General features: G+C 39.0%; 1 protein-coding gene across 2 annotated transcripts in view; it reads right to left on the bottom strand.

Annotated features, from left to right (window-relative positions):
• The window catches only part of LOC124614026, an 80,776-nt gene that overhangs the window by 34,097 nt on the left and 26,347 nt on the right, over positions 1 to 20,332 (bottom strand). For both annotated transcript variants that reach the window (XM_047142844.1, XM_047142843.1), the window contains exons 3-5: positions 10,346 to 10,554; positions 6,444 to 6,518; positions 6,183 to 6,335 (exon numbers count right to left, since the gene is read on the bottom strand). In XM_047142844.1, the coding sequence (XP_046998800.1) occupies positions 6,183 to 6,335; positions 6,444 to 6,518; positions 10,346 to 10,554 (437 nt within the window). The remainder of the gene's footprint in view (positions 1 to 6,182; positions 6,336 to 6,443; positions 6,519 to 10,345; positions 10,555 to 20,332) is intronic.

Raw genomic sequence — 20,332 nt, 5'->3', positions numbered from 1 at the left:
TACCTTTTTTAAAAAAATTTTCAATCATAATCCATGCATCTCCAACAATCATTATGCTGCTATGACAGAAATTAACGATTTAACTAAAAAGTCATTTAGCATAAATTTCATGGAGAACTTTTCCAGTCCTTTCCCGTCATAAGTAGTGGATATTTTCTCTTTTCTTTTCAAATATATTCATGAGTAAAATTTACATTTTAACTACATTAATACATAGTTAACTGAATTGTAGAATTTATATTCATTTCACTCTCATCTTATTTAATGGCTGCCTGTGCTCATTCAGGACTTCTCTTTCTAAAATAATTGATGTTGATTCCATCATGAACCTTGGGGCTCACTTCAACTGTTCGACTGTTGAGTGATCGAAACTGGTTGTTGTAAAGATCTTCAAAGCAATGACGTGTGCTGTGTCATCTAGCAACATTCTGGGAAGAACGGAAAAAAAAGTATGTCTTGCTTCCTTTCACATATGAAGTTCCAACGATCTTACAGCATACTATAGTTGCCATTGCTACTAATACAAAGTTTCTGATTTTAGTGTGCAGTTTCTCAGCCCCTGTGTTGAAAGTCGTGATTTTTCAAAACAAATCTCCACTTCCCACACCATTAATATGGCACTTCGATGTGTAGTTAATTTTCACAGCCACAAATTGCAAAACAAAGCTGTTAATGTTTGATACATGACAGTTTACTTCCAGTTATTTCATGCTGGTAATGACATCGCAAATATATATCATATTCTATAAATGAAGGCATTGTACTTGCTACAACTACAAGATTCCCTCAAAAGTGAATGACAACTGGGGTGGTCCATACCGGTTCATAAAGAGGTTCCATAACCTACACTTCTGTTCAGCCTGCTCTGGCCTCTCTGAGCATGGTTTGCAGTGACTGTGATGTTTTCTGAGAATTTCTACTACTCCAACCCCACTTCAGTTGGCCTCCATTCCATTTAGAAATGAGCGGTGCAAAATCAAAATAGCATGCTCAATTAGATAAAAAAGGCATGATGAGCAAGTAGAAATGAACGGTTCCCAAGCAGGAACAATCACACCAGTGAATGAATTATCAAAGATGAATGAGTTTGCCCATTTCTAGCCTCTTTCAAAAATAAAGCATTTACAATTTAAAAAACAGGCTTGACACATCATAATATGTGAGATGGAAAGTGGAAAGGAACCTCTTGCCTGGGAGGTAAAATTTTCAGTACGAGCAAAAATGTTTTATAATGTCTAAAATATATATTTACCGTAAAGATGACACATTAAGTTGCGGACAGGGCAATTAAAAGACACTTACACCCAAGTTGTTGGCCACAGCCTTCGTCAGAACAAGAAAGCGAAACACATGCCATTCATTCACACAAGCAAGCACACATGACCGCCAACTCTGGCAGCATGGACCACAATAAAATCTGGTCTGAACTGCCGGAGTTGGCGGTCATGTGTGCATGAGGTGTTCAAGATGACTCTGGGCACTATGCGACTTAACTTCTAAGGTCATCAGTTGCCTAGAACTTAGAACTAATTAAACCTAACTAACCTAAGGACATCACACACATCCATGCCCGAGGCAGGATTCGAACCTGCGACCGTAGTGGCTCCAGACTGTAGCGCCTAGAATCACACAGCCACTTCGGCAGGCGCATGAGGTGTGAATGAATTGTGTGTTTCTCTTTCTTGTTCTGATGAAGGCTGTGGCTGAAAGCTTCTGTGTAGTGTCTTTTAAATGTGTCTGTCTGCAACTTAACTGTCATCTATATGGTAAGTAGCAATCTATCTTTTCCTCCATTGTCAATATTATTGGCGTTTGCATAGTTTAAAATATATATTTTCTTTTTTTGTTTACTGTAGTAATTTACTTCATTGTGTATTGAATTGCACATTGTTTGAATCCAGTAGGAATCAATAACGTCATTTAAAGCAACTGATGTCAGTCTTCTGAAAAAGAACCCCTTGTTATTATGTGGAAATAACATTGGCCTAACAAGAGGCATCTTTCCTAAATATCACAGCTGTGTATGTAATGTTTCACAAAAAGTATCTTCTAAATTTTGTAGTCATTTTAAGAGTTCCGAGTAGGTTTGTACAAAAGAAGAATATTCTGTAAATACAATATTGCCAAACAAGAGAAGTAGTCCCTTTTTATATGCGAGTTATAAACGTTACCAATCTGTAGCTTAAAAAAAAGTAAGTAAATAAATAAATGTGGAAGGTACACTAATTTTTCTCAATTTGGGGGCAATTTATTTGGTTTTAAATTTTTGTGCATTATAATGTGCTACAGGCCAGAAGGGGTTAACCACTTAATGTGTAATGTTAACTTAAAGAAGTCTTTACCATTTGACAAAAGATATTTGAACGGTAATATATATGCAGAATTAGATTCTTAAATGTGTCAAATTAAACAATGGTAATAAAGTGAAACTTTAAAACACATTATATTAAAACACCAATATTCAACGGGCCACAACTTACTCAAATTTAAAGACACTAATAGCTCAGAATTTATTGCTGAACCTAAATCAAACCTCAAAATCAAAAATTTTCAACAAGAGTTCCTTTTTCACTCCCCATCTCACATATTTTTAAATACACACTGCACACTGCACTAGTCACATTTTGGTTAAAATGAAGTACAAGTCTCATGGAAATGAAAAGGATGCCCTTGTCATTATATAAAGCATAGTTAGTTAAAATATGTGGCACCAAAAACTGTACATTGTAAGCACTGAAAACCAGTGGGACCTCTTGCTGCTGGAAGTAATGCACTTTACAGGCAGAGTTCCACACTGTCTTTTTAGGATTATGCCCGTCCATCTGCGTAGCTGGTAGGATATTCTTTAGCGCTAAACATTTTGTACCACCATCTGCTCAATTTCCCATTGGCACATGATATTCTTCCTCAAAAGTGAAATGACCGCATGTGAGGCTATGGCATATTTTGTCACTGTGAGTGATTTGGATACCTCTTTGGCCAGTGTTTTTGCTTCTCCATTTCTCCTAGATTCCTCTATGCAACAACTGGCAAAATAGAGTTTTCCTCCACAGCCATCATAAGAGTGTCACACATCTACATCTAGATGGATACTCTGCAAATCACATTTAAGTGCCTGGCAGAGGGTTCATCGAACCACCTTCATAATTCTCTATTATTCCAATTTCGTATAGCGCGCGGAAAGAATGAACACCTATATCTTTCTGTACGAGTTCTGATTTCCCTTATTTTATCTTGGTGATCGTTCCTCCCTATGTAGGTCAGTGGCAACAAAATATTTTCGCATTCGGAGGAGAAAGTTTGTGATTGGAATTTCGTGAGAAGATTCCGGCGCAACGAAAAATGCCTTTCTTTTAGTGATGTCCAGCCCAAATCCTGTATCATTTCTGTGACACTCTCTCCCATATTTCATGATAATACAAAACGTGCTGCCTTTCTTTGAACTTTTTCGATGTACTCCGTCAGTCCTACCTGGTAAGGATCCCACACCGCGCAGCAGTATTCTAAAAGAGGATGGACAAGCATAGTGTAAGCAGTCTCCTTAGTAGATCTGTTACATTTTCTAAGTGTCCTGCCAATAAAACGCAGTCTTTGGTTAGACTTCCCCACAAAATTTTCTATGTGTTCCTTCAAATTTAAGTTGTTTGTAATTGTAATACCTAGGTATTTAGTTGAATTTACAGCTTTTAGATTAGAGTGATTTATCATGTAACCAAAGTTTAACGAGTTCCTTTTAGCACTCATGTGGATGACCTCACGCTTTTCATTATTTAGAGTCAACTGCCACTTTTCGCACCATTCAGATATCTTTTCTACATCGTTTCGCAGTTTTTTTTTTCCTTCTGATGACTATTAGTTGATAAATGACAGTGTCACCTGCAAACAACCGAAGAGGGCTGCTCAGATTGTCTCCAAAAACCCTTATGTTGGTAAGGAAGAGCAAAGGGCCCATAACACTATCTTGGGGAACGCCAGAAATCACTTCTGTTTTATTCGATGACTTTCCGTCAATTACTATGAACTGTGACCTCTCTGACAGGAAATCACAAATCCAGTTACATAACTGGGACGATATTCCATAAGCACGCAATTTCACTATGAGCCGCTTGTGGGGTAGTGTCAAAAGCCTTCCAGAAATCCAGAAATACGGAATCGATCTGAAATCCCTTGTCAACAGCACTCAACACTTCATGTGAATAAAGACCTAGTTGTGTTTCACAGGAATGATGTTTCCTAAACCCATGTTGACTGTGTCTCAATAGACCATTTTCTTCGAGGTAATTCATAATGTTAGAACACAATATATGTTCTAAAATCCTGCTGCATATCGACATTAACGATATGGGCCTGTAATTTGGTGGAGTACTCCTACTACCTGTCTTGAATATTAGTGTGACCTGTGCAACTTTCCAATCTTTGGGTACGGATCTTTCGTTGAGCGAATGATAGTATATGATTGTTAAGTATGGAGCTAATGCAGCAGCATACTTCAAAAGGAACCTAATTAGTATACAGTCTGGACCAGATGACTTGCTTTTATTAAGTGATTTAAGTTGCTTCACTACTCCAAGGATACTTACTTCTACGTTACTCACGTTGACAGCTGTTCTCGATTCAAATTCTGGAATGTTTACTTCGTGTTCTTATGTGAGGGCATTTCGGAAGGCTGTGTTTAGTAACTCTGCTTTTGCAGCACTGTCTTCGATAGTATCTCCATTGCTATCATGCAGAGAAGGCATTGATTGTTTCATGCCACTAACATACTTCACATACGATCAGAATCTCTTTGGATTTTCTGCCAGGTTTCGAGACAAAGTTTTGTTGTGGAAATTGTTGTAGGCATCTCACATAGAAGTCCACACTAAACTTTGAGCTTCTGTAAAAGATCGCCAATCTTGGGGATTTTGCGTCTCTTTAAATTTGGCATGTTTGTTTCGTTGTTTCTGCAACAGTGTTCTAACCCTTTTTGTCTACCAAGGAGGATCAGCTTCTTATATAACAGTGTCTTTAGAATTGATTACCTCTTTGCACTGAAAACTGTTCTCTCCGCTAGGAGACAAACCCCAATGACTTGACTGCCAAAAACAACTGAACATCTGGTAGCATCTCCTGTTTAGACTCATCAGTGTTAAATACAGCAGTCATGGTGCCCACCAAATGTAATGTGAAATACTAGTTTTAAATGATAATTATGAGAATTATTGTCACTTAAGAGAAAGCAGTTGCAATATTGTTCTTTAGTTGGTGAGTGGCAGTTGTATGTAGCAAGTTAAGAGAGGTACTGGTAAGACATGAACTGTACACGTGTAGAACAGATGCATATCCACACAAAATGGAAGTACATTTTATTACTAATGAAGATGGAACTCTGAGATGTATTAACACTGATGCTACAATGGACAAACATATAAAGGTTGATGAGTTTTCTAACAATGAACTGAATTTGCTAATGGAAATCACTGCAAAAAATTCAGCCCACCTCAATTTTGTAAACTGTAAACTATGGAAATGCTCTGAAATTAGACTGGCAGACACAACATATCTGATGATTTGGACTGTGAACATTGTAGTTAAAACTGTGTAAATTAACACCCATGGTCATTTTATTTCCATGGGCATCAGGCCATGGATAAGGCATGTTTCTTACAAATTATTTTTTATTTTGCCACATATCTTGTATTGTGACAATTTCCAAAGAAGGTATCAAATCCATCACATACCTATATTATCCGCATGACGAACTATTAAACACAGAGTGAGCTTGTGTTCCTTACTGTGTAAGTGGCTTTGTATAGGCATGCTTGTAAGTTAATTTCTACAGCAAACTGATCATTCAATTTTTTAGCTGCAAAAGAGAAACAGTGGCTGACACCAATAGTTTTTTTTTAAGTAATCTGTACATTAACTGCTAAGTTGCTGAAAACCTTTAAGATTAAAGGCTGAACACTAATACAACTGACATATTTAGAATTTCTCAGAACTTACTGTTGTCATAAAATATCACTAAGCTTAAGTGGGTTTGCCTGAAAATTCACCACTGTGTTAATACTATATACAATAAAAAACAAATATAAATTTATAATCTTTGGTTCAGTTTTGTCTTCTGATATTCCTAAAAAAAAAGCAATTGTGCAAATCTTTAACTGTTACTATCAAACAAGTTTTTCTAAATTTGTACATACCTGACTAGATTCATCATCACTTGACTGCAAGGGGAAGCGAAAGACTTTAAAATTTGGTGACTTTGGCCAGGACACTGGTGGAGGGCTACGTATCATGTGTTCATGAATTTCTGGCAATGTTAGAGGATCTACATCCAAGTCTGCTGGAAACTCCTAAAAAAATGTGATATTAAAATAAAAAGTAATAGAGATAGGCACAGAGTCTCATAAAGACACAAGACTCACAACTTTATGGCTGGTTTCTGCTTGTCTCTGACTTACCTGTGACATTAAGTTAGCATCATCAGATTCTGATTCTTCTACACTATCCACCAAACTTTCTCTGCTGGCAAGTACCTAAAGCGGAGGAATAAGTGTTAAACACATAACCTGTGAAATTATCCACAACTCAAACTTAAGAGGAAAACAGGCACCACCATAAACTATTTGAGTTTTCACTACTGAAATGATCACTTGCAATCTTTGTGCTTATAAATATGTACAGCATCTTTAAAATCAACTCACATTCATAATTCAGTGTTAGACAAAGTACATGAGAAACTGAGCCACCACTTAACTACTACTTTCCACAGTATTTTCACATAGTAAACTTCAATTTCAATATTTATAGTGCCATGAAAAATTGAATAACATGAATTATATAACTACAATATGTACAGGATAATATAGGCACCGAGTGGCAGACAGGCACAAGAAAAACAACTGCTAAAATAGTAAACCTTTCAGATGAAGTCCTTCCTCTGTCGTGGAAACACACACACACACACACAAACACACACACACACACACACACACACACACACACACAGAGAGAGAGAGAGAGAGAGAGAGAGAGAGAAGCACAACTCACATACACGTGACCACCACTTCAGGATGCTAGAGCCTGACTGCGACTGCATCTGACATAGCAGCAATCAGGGGTGATGCGAGTATGAAGGAGGCATGAGGCCTGGAGGAGGAGGAGGGATAGCAGGGTACAGGTGGAAGATGCCCATGCTATCCAGTAGTGTGTGCAGGGACTTGGTGGGAACAGGACAAATCTGTTATGTACAGTGTCACAAAGCTGTGTCGAGCAGGGGAGGTGTGGCAGGTAGTGTCAAAGGGGAAAAGGCTTGCAGGTGCAGTGGCAGGATAGGCATGGGTAGAACTGGAGTGGGAGAAAGGAAAAGGGGTAGGTAGGTGTGAGACAGGGCTAGCAAAGATTTAGGCCAGGGGAGTTACAGAAATGGAGGATATTTTGTAGGGAGAGTTCCCACCTGTGCAATTCAGAAAAGCTGGAGTTGGCAGGTTGGAAGGGAGAATCCACATGGCATAAGCTGTGAAGTAGTCATTAAAGCGAAGCATATCATATTGGGTGGCATGTACAGCAACTGGGTGGCCCAACTGTCTCTTGACTGGAGTTTAATGAGGTAGTAGGTGCCAGTGACAGCAGGAATGGAGTAGGTGGTAATTGGGGGGGGGGGGGGGGGTGTATAGTACAGGTCTTGCATATAAGTCTCTTGCAAAGAGCAGGAATATGGGCCATGAGGTGAGGGGGTTGGGAACAGGGCTGGAGCAGTTGTTACATCATCCTGGACATTCCATCGTTTTGAAGTATGTAATTATTTATTTAAAACTGCATACTAACTCCCTCACAAATATGACAAAGAAGATATTACCAAACTTCCCGGCAGATTAAAACTGTGTGCCGGACTGACTCGAACTTGCGACCTTCGCATTTCACAGGTAAGTGCTCTACAGACTGAGCTACCCAAACACAACTCGCAACCCATCTTCACAACTTTATTTCTGCCAGTGAACTGGAAACATCTCCCAGGTTGTGGCCACAATATCCTTTCTTGCAGGAGTGCTAGTCCAGCATGTTTCACAGGAGAACTTCTGTGAAGTTTGGAAGGTAGGAGATGAGGAGACGAGGTACTGGAAGAAATTAACCTGTGACAATGGGTCGTGGTTGTGCTTGTCAGTCAGTAGAGCACTTGCTTGCTTAAGGCAACAGTTTTGCATTTGTGCCTCACAGCAGAGTGAAAATTTCACTACAGAAGCATCTTCCAGGCTGTGGCTAAGCCACGTCTCCACAACATCCTTTCTTCCAGGAGCGCTACTTTTGCAAGGTTTGCAGGAGAGCATGTGTGAAGTCTGGAAAGCAGAAGATGCAGTATTGGCAGAATTAAAGCTGTGAAGGTGGGTCATGAGTTGTGCTTCAGTAGCTAAGTTGGTAGAGCACTTGCCCGCGAAAGGCAAAGATCCCAAGTTTGAGTCTCAGTCTGACACATAGTTTCAATTTGCCAAAAATTTTCATATCAGCATACACTCTGCTGCAGAGTGAAAACCTGATTCTGAAGACATCTCTATCATTTCCACACGAAGTGCTACACTTGTCAAATGGCCTCTACTACCAATAGAGGAACATGAGCCATCACAGCTGTATTGTATGACAGGTGAACCACTTACTCCACAACAAAAGCTTGTGTTTTCTCTGTAGGCTATAGTGAACTTTTAAATAATAGCATGTTTCAAGAAAAACAATACAGAATCAACATATATGTTTTGATTCAAACAGAAGATGGAGGGGCAGCTGCTGCAGGATATGGGGAGGGGATGGGTTCAATAGTATAATCATCAAGTACACCAAAGCTAACACATCTACACCCACTGAGAATGCAGACCAAGCTATAGGCTGTAATTCACTCAAGAAGTATCATATTTGACTTCCTACTCTCTGAACAGATCCCTTTTCATCCTTGGCCCTCCTCAATGTCACAACATGTGGGTCATTCTTAAGCTGGAGTTTGGGTGAACCACCCTCTTTTCCAACTTTCTCCAGTCTGTACCCTCTTTCTTTCCTGACGAAGGAACTAATAGTTAAGGAGGTTAGGTACAGATTTTTTATGTGTTTATCAGCAGTATGTATTTCACCTCCTAAAAGGACGTTCTGGCCACCCATTCTGTATCTTTGCAAAAAAGATGGTACCTTGTCATTTATATAACAACGTGACTGTCAGAGGCAGAAAACAGACAAGCTTTTCTGATTTACAGGTCAAACCAACAGCCGTTAACACAGTCACATTTTGCATAATAAATGCATCTAACTGATACATTACGTAAAGTGACTTTCCAAACAGGTATTTACCGTGAAAATGGCTGAACAATATTTTCCAAGTAACATGCAGTCACAGAAGTAAAACTGTGAGTCGCACAGAAATACAGAAATTAATGTTTGTACTTTTTAAATGAATCTCATAGTATACTAAAATGGCATGAAAAAAGGCAACTCATCTCATAAAGGATTTAGCATCACACAAGAACATAAACAAGTCTTGAAGTCCCACACCGTCCCTCCTTATTTGTACATTTCACCTCTTCATCACTCTCACCACTCTCATTTCTTCTTAGAGGGAGCATAGTAACTACTCACAAGGATATGTCTGAGGAGGTTGATGTCATTCAACTTTGCAAGGTTTTAGAAAGGGGGGGGGGGGGGAGGGAGGATGAGACTGACCCAATTGTTATGAGAAGGACCTAGCTATTAAAAGAAATTTTAGGTTACACTGGATTTCCGGAAAGGGACCCTTCCAACAACTCTTCTGGACCTTTTGTCTTTTTGTCTGCAGCGAAGGTGTCCAGGACAGTAACTCATTTGAGGCCCACTGTAAGTTCACTATTTAGCATAAATCCACGTGGAAATAAAAATAATTGATATGCTATGGATGCCAAGTATCAATTCAAGAAACTGTGTCATTCCATACAAGCAGAATTGTCAGTAAGCAAATGACAGATTAACATCTATCACAATACCGTCATACCTGTCCTTTTTGTTCCTTCCTCCATTTTGGGATATACAGAGTGTATCATAAAAAACTGGTATGGGTTAAAGAACACAACAGAAACAGAACATTCTAGTGAATATTGGTCTGAAAAAAAAATCGTTTGTGAGATAACTGCAAATCCATGGTTACAAAGTATCATGTACTTCAATATGAAGTACTGTCCTAGTTCACATGCTCATATTTGAAATGAACGCTTTCAATTAAGTTCTCATCTTACTGGGAGGGGAATCCACACTGGTACAAAGTACTAAACATGACATTCACAGTAATTCATACATCTAGTATTCATTTAATGTTATAAAGCAACTTAAATTGGAATACAAAACTAATTCTCACCTGTAAGAAAGGATTATCTTGTCGCGAGAGCCTGAGGGCAGCCATGTCTTGGTCTATATCCCTTGTACGACCAGGGGTAAGAGTGATTGTGGAAACAGTTGGTGAAGAGGGGCAGCATGTTGTTTGTACCATGACATCCACAGCATTTACAGAGAGGGTTGATGGTACTCTTGGTACATAGTTAGTATTTTTGTACTTTGGGGAAGTTGCTGAAATAAAAACAATTGTGACAAAATATTTTTTTACAAATTATATTTTATTTTACAGATAATAGCATGCGCATGTGCATTCCTGCACCTCCCCCCCCCCCCCCCCCCTCCCCCACATACACACACAAAACATGATAAAAATGATAAATTATAATGATGATAGGGGAATCATTAAAACTGATATTTATTAGCACTTCAGTAATTACTGAGGGAGCAAGCTGTTGTGTGCCTGCACCCCCCCCCCCCTCCCCCCCCTCTCTCCCCATACACACCCAAAATATGATAAAAATAATAAATTATAATGATGATAAGACAAATACTAAAACTGATATTTATTAACACTACAGTAATTACTGAGGGAGCAAGCTGTTTTCAGTAGGAACAATCTCCAGTGTAGACATCACCGATAGTGTAGTTCTGGTCTACAGAACGGAATGAATTTGCACTTCTAGGCTTGCCTCCCTCTGCAACAGACACGAATCCCATCCAGTATGTGGGGGTGGCGACAAGACTGTTTATTGGTCGCAGGAGGATTAATGGACCAAACTGTAAGGTCATAAGGACCTCATCTCAGAACAAGTTTGAAGAGAACAGTGTCACTAACTGTAAATAAGGTGGCTAGGGTCATGAGTCACGCTTGGGTCGCTCAGTCGGTTGAGCATTTTCCCATGAAAGGCAAATGTCTGTGGTTCAAGTACCACTCCAGCATGAGACGATAAGGTATTTTACCATGGTATGTACAGAAATAGTAGGGTAGTGCCCAGACCACTGCCAAAGCTAAGAGTTAAAAGCAATTACAGGAAATATCAAAATGAGTGCAATAACATGATGGTTTATGACTCATGTCTGACCTTCAGCCAACTTTTGATGTTCATAAGAAAGTGATATCACAAAAGTACACTTCTAACCAGCTAAATGAAAAATAAATGTGAGTAGAAGGGGGTAAAAATCTGAGTTTTGAAAGATGTAGAGTTTGGCAGCTAGAGAAATAGCTCTTTGGTTTGATACAAAAGATGAATTGTGCATATAGCATTTTCGGCCAGGAGTCCCTTCTGCAGAGAGTGGCCACCGGTGACCTGTGCATCAATGATGATGAAATAATGATGAGGACAAAACACACACACGCAGTACTGAGTGAAGAAAAGCACCAACCTGGCTGGGAATTGAAATCAGGTACCATTGATTGAGCATCAGCAATGCTAACTCCAAGCTGCTGCCTTTTGGTTGAACAGAGACAGGAAAGATGGATTTGGTAGTATACTTCATTCAACATAAAAATAGACCTAATGTAAACATTACATTATGTATTCTTCCGTGTTTGCTGGAATCTGGTTGGAATTCATTTCACATGGAGCAGAAGCCAAGCTGCCTCGAATACAGTCAAGTACAATAATGACTATACGTTTTCGTTGTGCATACATCAACTCAACAATAATAGTGAGCAACAGCTTTACCGGTGCATATAACTTGGACAGCACTGGTCAGGCAAGTGATCCAGATAACCTGCAGTGATGTGAGCAGTTAAAGTAAAGACATAAAAAGAGATGAACAGAGAACAGTATAGCTTTAAATGTCATTTAATATTTAAAAAGAAGGAAATAATATGTGGTAAAACTCAGTGATATGCTTCTTAGGTGACCGGACAGAAAACATAACATGCTTTCGATCTTAGCTAACACATTATTGTCATTAAAAACAAGAGTAATGAAAATTCCTGACTTAAACAAGAATAATTTTTCTGCATGAGCTATGCGTGGCGTAAAAGAGCACTGCTGGGATTTCACCATGTAGTTAAATATTGAAGTCACTCAAAGTATTGAAGTCAATCGTCTGGTGATCTCTGAACTCCTTCCATATCGGACTCTGAGAAATACATTTCTGTACCACTATTTTGATAACGAGGCAACAAAATCCCAAGCCACAAAAAAAATCCACAATTCCTCCTGCTCTTTTATGACATGTTGTTCTACATTTCGGCATCATTCGGCAGTGATGTGTCACAAAGCTTCGTTCATTAGTTCCAGTACCTACTTCCAAGAGCGGAACACCACCAGTGTATGGGAGACACGGCTGCTGACCAATCATCGCATTTGTGTTTGTTTATGTCAGGTTTATTCTTATGAGCAAAATATAAATGTAGAGATTCTGGATGAACTAAATGAAGATATCCTCGTCACAGTCACAGATCATAAAGATATCATCAACGAATCTTAACTATAAGAGGTTTCAGGTGCTGAGTGCATAAACAGGATTTATATAGGTGGCTCATCAACAAGTTAGATCCCATCGTGCCATGTAGGTGCCTATGGCTTTCCAAGAAGAAATAATTATGGATGAGAATGTGATTGGCAAAAAGGATTAGGGAAGCAGTACTGACTTTGGTTCCCTGAAGATGATAGGAAAGACAGCAAAGTGATGGACACTGATGAAGACTGTACAGTGACATAACATCCATAGTCACAAGCAAGTCTGTTGTTAATGGGACAGGAAATGTGGACATAGGTAGAGAGACTGCAGAAATTAGTTAGAGGCGTTATCTAATGAAGGAAGTGGGTCTACTAACGATGTTGGGTTTCTGGAACATTGGAAGCAAGTGAAAGGTAATTGTATAAGCAGGTGAAGAGGGAGCTCGATTAAGGCAAAAGATTATGAGACATATTTAATGTCCTGAAGATCTGCTCGAGGTCCTGTTGGTCTTCTGGGGCGGGATAATAGTGATGAGCTTTTAAAGCAGACATATAGGAACACTGACAAATACCCTCATCCACAAACACACTGTGTTTCATTATCATCACAGTGGAGACTTTGTACATGGATGATAAGGAAGAACTAGTTTTAAGGTCATGAATAGCTGTTTATTCCATAAAGGTACTTTTAGATTCACTAGGAAGGAATCTGGGGAATGGAGATGAGGCCAGTTTGAAGATGAGGCATTCTTGACAGGTTATTAGGGGCTGCCAGATAAAATGAGCAAAAGACCGTGGTTGGAGGGAAGTTTATTTATTTATTTATTTATTTGGGCATCTGATGTTTTTAATTGATACACGTTCTATCATTACATACAGGCCTTTACATTTTGATTATGCAATAACAATTTTCAACACAATGTGACTATTTCCCTTACATTTGTTTACCAGCTTAAATTTTGATTTGCAGCTTGTTCGTTGTTTTCACTGGTTATTATTCATATAGCCCTTTTCTATATAATGAGTAACTCCTTCATATGTACAGAGCTAGTGTTAGTTTTCTTCCAAATAAAATTATTGATTCAAAGTACGCAAAGTAAAACATTTTGAGGACTTATATCTTTACAGTTTGGGCTAACTTTGGTAGTGCAGAGCAGCCTGAATTAATTTTACTGTTTATACTGCTGATGTGCTCTGTCTATATTGATTTATCATCAAGGTGAAGACCCAGAAACTCATTATCTTTTGGTCGAATATTTTTAAAGCTCATGATGTTTGTTTTTCTGTAATTTATTATCAGTTTATTATTTCTAAACTAATTTTCTAGTCCGCATAATTGCATAATACACTTACAACTTACAGTGTAGCTTCTTCTAGAACCATTCCCCTTAATTTAAATGCTTTTATCACCCACAAATAGTATTTATTTTTGTTTAATTTCCTCCTGTCTATCATTAACATATATCAAGTACAGCAGTGACCCTAGGAGCTACCGTGTGGCATGCAGTTATGGGTCATACCCATGTCTGAGTAGTATTTATTTCTTTCCTCATCTTTTATTTCTACTTTATGTTGCCTGTTCATTAAGTAGGATTTTAAAAGATTGAATGCATTGCCTCTCACCTCAAACACTGAAGCACCAAAGAAACTGGTATATGCATGCATAATAAAATACAGAGATATGTAAACAGGCAGAATATGGCACTGCAGTCGGCAACGCCTATATAAGACAAGTGTCTGACGCATTTGTTAGATTGGTTACCACTGCTACAACGGCAGGTTATCAAGATTTAAGTGAATTTGAATGTTGTTTTATAGTCGGCGCATGAGCAATGGGACACAGCATCTCCGAGGCAGTGATGAAGTCGGGAGTTTCCCGTACAATTTCACGAGTGTACCATGAATATCAGGAATATGGTAAAACATCAAATCTCAAGACATCACTGCAGCTGGAAAAGATTCTGCAAGATGGGAGCAATGATGACAGAAGAGAATCATTCAACTTGACACAAGTGCAACCCTTCTGCAAATTGCTGCAGATGTCAATGCTGGGCCATCAATAAGTGTCAGCATGCGAACCACTAAAAAAAAAAACCATCATTGATATGGGCTTCTGAGCTGAAGGCCCACTCATGTACCCTCGATGACTGCATGACACAAAGTTTTACGCCTCACCTGGGCCTGTCAACAACGACACTGGAATGTTGATGACTGGAAATATGTTGCCTGGTCCGACAAGTCGCGTTTCAAATTGTATCAAGCGGATGGTCATGTATGGGTATGAAAACAACCTCATGAATCCGTAGACCCTGCATGTCATCAGGGGACTGTTCAAGCTGGTGGATGCTCTGTAATGGTGTGAGGCGTGTGCAGCTGGAGTGCTATGGGAGCCTTTTCAACATTTTAATGTTCGGATAATAAGTTGCCGTCTCTTTAATCTAAGAATAGAAGATCAATGCAGCTAGACGCTATCTCTGTGTAATGTCTTGTCTGTACAGACGTGTATCTGTTGTCTTTAAGATCCCTTCACCTTCACACATAAGTCTATACAGTAAAGTAAGGCCCTCCCAGTTCTTGGCTGATCCGTGATAAGACAGGCGAAAGTATTATCTCTATTTTTATTCGCTCTCTCTCTTTCTCTCCTTTATCTATGTATAGTTTTTAATATAAGATTTCATTACGTGATATAGTGATAAAAGGATCAGCCAAATAGAATCTTTGGTGGAGTCCTTCGTCTTGGTAATCAGCGGCTGGCTTGCTGTAAGAGATCTTTACATTTATTATTACTGTTAAAACACTGCAGTCAGTCAGGAGAATCAATCGTTTGGACAATTTGTTCCTTTTACGAAAGATTGCAAATTCCAGATTTGTACGAAGCTTTTTTGGACGATTTAACACAGACTCAGTGATTGCAGGCTCTCTTTGGCACAGCTGAAACTTCCCCACTAATTACAGGGCCAACGTGATCAACAAATGATTCAGAAAAAACTCATTCGTTCATTCACTCCAGAACAAAAAAGTAACAAACCTTATTTACGGAGGAAATCGTGTATTAAATCCATCTCCATTACATGTCCAGATCTCCGGTGATTCCACGCCTTAATTATTTTCCTTTTACAATCTCTTTCTCTTCAAAACAAACCGCTAGCGGCACAAATGTTAATTGGCTCGCTTTAGCGAGAAGAACAGCAGAATATGTATCTCTCAGAAACACGTCAATCTCTCAACAGATACTCCAGAAGCTGTCCTAGTTACCACTCTAACAACCATGGAGAATGCATATATGCATCTATATTATTTCAAAGAATATATGCACTAGAAAATACTTTGGCGTCGACAAGCTGTCACCGCATATATTATGAGAAAATCAGATATCAGATAACTTTTCCAAAGTGAATGAATGTGGATAATGTAGACTGGCAATGACAAGAAAAGCGTTTCTGAAGAAGAGAAATTTGTTAACATCGAGTATAAATTTAAGTGTCAGGAAGTTGTTTCTGAAAGTATTTGTATGGAATGTAGCCATGTATGGAAGTGAAACATGGACAATAAATAGTTTAGACAAGAAGAGAATAGAAGCTTTCGAAATGTGGTGCTACAGAAGAATGCTGAAGATTAGATGGGTAGATCACATAACTAATGAGGAGGTATTGAATATGATTGGGGAGAAGGGAAGTTTGTGGCACAACTTGACTAGAAGAAGGGATCGGTTGGTAGGACATGTCCTGAGGCATCAAGGGATCACAAATTTAGCATTGGAGGGCAGCGTGGAGGGTAAAAATCGTAGAGGGAGACCAAGAGATGAATATACTAAGCAGATTCAGAAGGATGTAGGTTGCAGTAGGTACTGGGAGATGAAGGAGCTTGCACAGGGTACATTAGCATGGAGAGCTGCATCAAACCAGTCTCAGGACTGAAGACCACAACAACAATTATTTGGTGAAATCTGACAATGAAGCTTCAGACTTTGAAACCAGTTGTGCAATAAATAAGAATTTACCAGCCATTGAAGAGGATTTTTTATTCTAGTAATATGTTTCTCAGTTTCAGATATTTGCCTTATCAAATATTTAGTACAGTAAGCAAGATGAAATGGATGTGGGTTGCAGTTGTTATTCAGAGATGAAGAGGCTTCCACAGGGTAGACTAGTGTGGAGATGACGAAATAAATCTTGGGTGAACAGCCTGCTATGAGTGTGCATAGGACACAATATTTCGGGAACGTGGTCAATTGCCGAAATACTGTGTCCTATGCACACTCATACCAGGCTGTTCACCCACGATTTATTTAGTCACAAAATTCGCCTGGAGAAATTGAAGAATCACATTAGTTTGGAGATGATGTCAAAAAGAGTTCTACTGACAGCTGGTAAAATTGTTGCTTTATTGATAAACACCCCCCCCCCCCCACCCAAAGAACCATGGACCTTGCCGTTGGTGGGGAGACTTGCGTGTCTCAGCAATACAGATGGCCGTACCATAGGTGTAACACAACAGAGGGGTATCTGTTGAGAGGCCAGACAAACATGTGGTTCCTGAAGAGGGGCAGCAGCCTTTTCAGTAGTTGCAGGGGCAACAGTCTGGATGATTGACTGATCTGGCCCTGTAACACTAACCAAAACGGCCTTGCTGTGCTAGTACTGTGAATGGCCGAAAGCAAGGGAAACTACAGCCGTAATTTTTCCTGAGGGCATGCAGCTTTACTGTATGGTTAAATGATGATGGCGTCCTCTTGGGTAAAATATTCCGGAGGTAAAATAGTCCCCCATTTGGATCTCCGAGCAGGGACTACTCAAGAGGATGTCGTTACCTGGAGAAAGAAAACTGGCGTTCTACAGATCAGAGCGTGGAATGTCAGATCCCTTAATTGGGCAGGTAGGTTAGAAAATTTAAAAAGGGAAATGGATAGGTTAAAGTTAGATATAGTGGGAATTAGTGAAGCTCGATGGCAGGAGGAACAAGACTTTTGGTCAGGTGAATACAGGGTTATAAATACAAAATCAAATAGGGGTAATGCAAGAGTAGGTTTAATAATGAATAAAAAAAATAGGAGTGCGGGTAAGCTACTACAAACAGCATAGTGAACACATTATTGTGGCCAAGATAAGACACGTCTACCACAGTACTACAAGTTTATATCCCAACTAGCTCTGCAGATGATGAAGAAATTGATGAAATGTATGATGAGATAAAAGAAATCATTCAGGTAGTGAAGGGAGACGAAAATTTAATAGTCATGGGTGACTGGAATTCGACAGTAGGAAAAGGGAGAGAAGGAAACATAGTAGGTGAATATGGATTGGGGCTAAGAAATGAAAGAGGAAGCCATCTGGTAGAATTTTGCACAGAGCATTACTTAATCATAGCTAACACCTGGTTCAAGAATCTTGAAAGAAGGTTGTATACATGGAAGAATCATGGAGATACTAGAAGGTATCAGATAGATTATATAATGGTAAGACAGAGATTTAGGACCCAGGTTTTAAATTGTAAGACATTTCCAGGGACAGATGTGGACTGACCACAATCTATTGGTTATGAACTGTAGATTAAAACTGAAGAAACTGCAAAAAGGTGGGAATATAAGGAAATGGGGCCTGGATAAACTGACTAAACCAGAGGTTGTACAGAGTTTCAGGGACAGCATAAGGGAACAATTGACAGGAATGGGGGAAAGAAATACAGTAGAAGAAGAATGGGTAGCTCTGAGGAATTAAGTAGTGAAGGCAGCAGAGGATCAAGTAGGTAAAAAGACGAGGGCTAGTAGAAATCCTTGGGTAACAGAAGAAATATTGAATTTAATTGATGAAAGAAGAAAATATAAAAGTGCAGTAAATAAAGCAGGCAAAAAGGAATACAAACATCTCAAAAATGAGATCGACAGGAAGTGCAAAATGGCTAAGCAGGCATGGCTAGAGGACAAATGTAAGGATGTAGAGGCTTATCTCACTAGGGTTAAGATAGATACTGCCTACAGGAAAATTAAAGAGACCTTTGGAGAAAAGAGAACCACTTGTATGAATATCAAGAGCTCAGATGGAACCCCAGTTCTAAGCAAAGAAGGGAAAGCAGAAAGGTGGAAGGAGTATATAGAGGGTCTATACAAGGGCAATGTACTTGAGGACAATATTATGGAAATAGAAGAGGATGTAGATGAAGATGAAATGGGAGATACGATACTACGAGTTTGACAGAGCACTGAATGACCTGCGATGAAACAAGGCCCCGGGAGTAGACAACATTCCATTAGAATTACTGACTGCCTTGGGAGAGCCAGTCCTGACAAAACTCTACCATCTGGTGAGCAAGATGTATGAGACAGGCGAAATACCCTCAGATTTCAAGAAGAATATAATAATTCAAATCTCAAAGAAAGCAGGTGTTGACAGATGTGAAAATTACCAAACTATCAGTTTAATAAGTCACAGCTGCAAAATATTAATGCGAATTCTTTACAGACAAATGGAAAAACTGGTAGAAGCTGACCTCGGGGAAGATCAGTTTGGAATCCGTAGAAATGTTAGAACACGTGAGGCAATACTGACCTTACAACTTATCTTAGAAGAAAGATTAAGGAAAGGCAAACCTCCGTTTCTAGCATTTGTAGACGCAGAGAAAGCTTTTGACAATGTTGATTGGAATACTCTCTTTCAAATTCTGAAGGTGGCAGGAGTAAAATACAGGGAGCGAAAGGCTATTTACAATTTGTACAGAAACCAGATGGCAGTTATAAGTGTCGAGGGGCATGAAAGGGAAGCAGTGGTTGGGAAGGGAGTGAGACAGGGTTGTAGCCTCTCCACGATGTTATTCAATCTGTATATTGAGCAAGCAGTAAAGGAAACAAAAGAAAAATTCGGAGTGGGTATTAAAATCCATGGAGAAGAAACAAAAACTTTGAGGTTCGCCAATTACATTGTAATTCTGTCAGAGACATCAAAGGACTTCGAAGAGCAGTTGAACGGAATGGACAGTGTCTTGAAAGGAGGATATAAGATGAACATCAACAAAAGCAAAACGAGGATAATGGAATGTAGTCGAATTAAGTCGGGTGATGCTGAGGGAATTAGATTAGGAAATGAGACACTTAAAGTAGTAAAGGAGTTTTGCGATTTGGGGACCAAAATAACTGATGATGGTCAAAGTAGAGAGGATATAAAATGTAGACTGGCAATGGCAAGAAAAGCGTTTCTGAAGAAGAGAAATTTGTTAACATTTTTATTTTATACACAAATCACAACCCAAATCAGATTCTGGCAGTACAGTTCCTTATGCAGATCACACAGTTATACTGTTCAAGGATAAAGACACAGAAAATCTAGAGATAAAAGTCAACATAGACGTAAATAAAGATCCGAAGAATTATAGAATTAAATTTGCATAACATCACTAAAACGCTTTGTCCAGTTTCAAGAAAAGAAAAACAAACACAATGAAGGCATCAGCATCTACATAGGTGAGTGCACAGCAATAACTCCAAATACACAAATTCCTTGGAATAATAACCAACAAAAATATAAACTGGGATAAACACACTATGTAAGTGGAAAGCTCAGTTCAGATCTATGTGTGCTGCACAAATTCACCAACCTAAA

The sequence above is a fragment of the Schistocerca americana genome, chromosome 4, assembly GCF_021461395.2.
Source record: "Schistocerca americana isolate TAMUIC-IGC-003095 chromosome 4, iqSchAmer2.1, whole genome shotgun sequence".
Taxonomy (NCBI): domain Eukaryota; kingdom Metazoa; phylum Arthropoda; class Insecta; order Orthoptera; family Acrididae; genus Schistocerca; species Schistocerca americana.
Note: the sequence above shows the minus strand (reverse complement) of the source record. Positions and strands in the feature narration are given on the sequence as shown.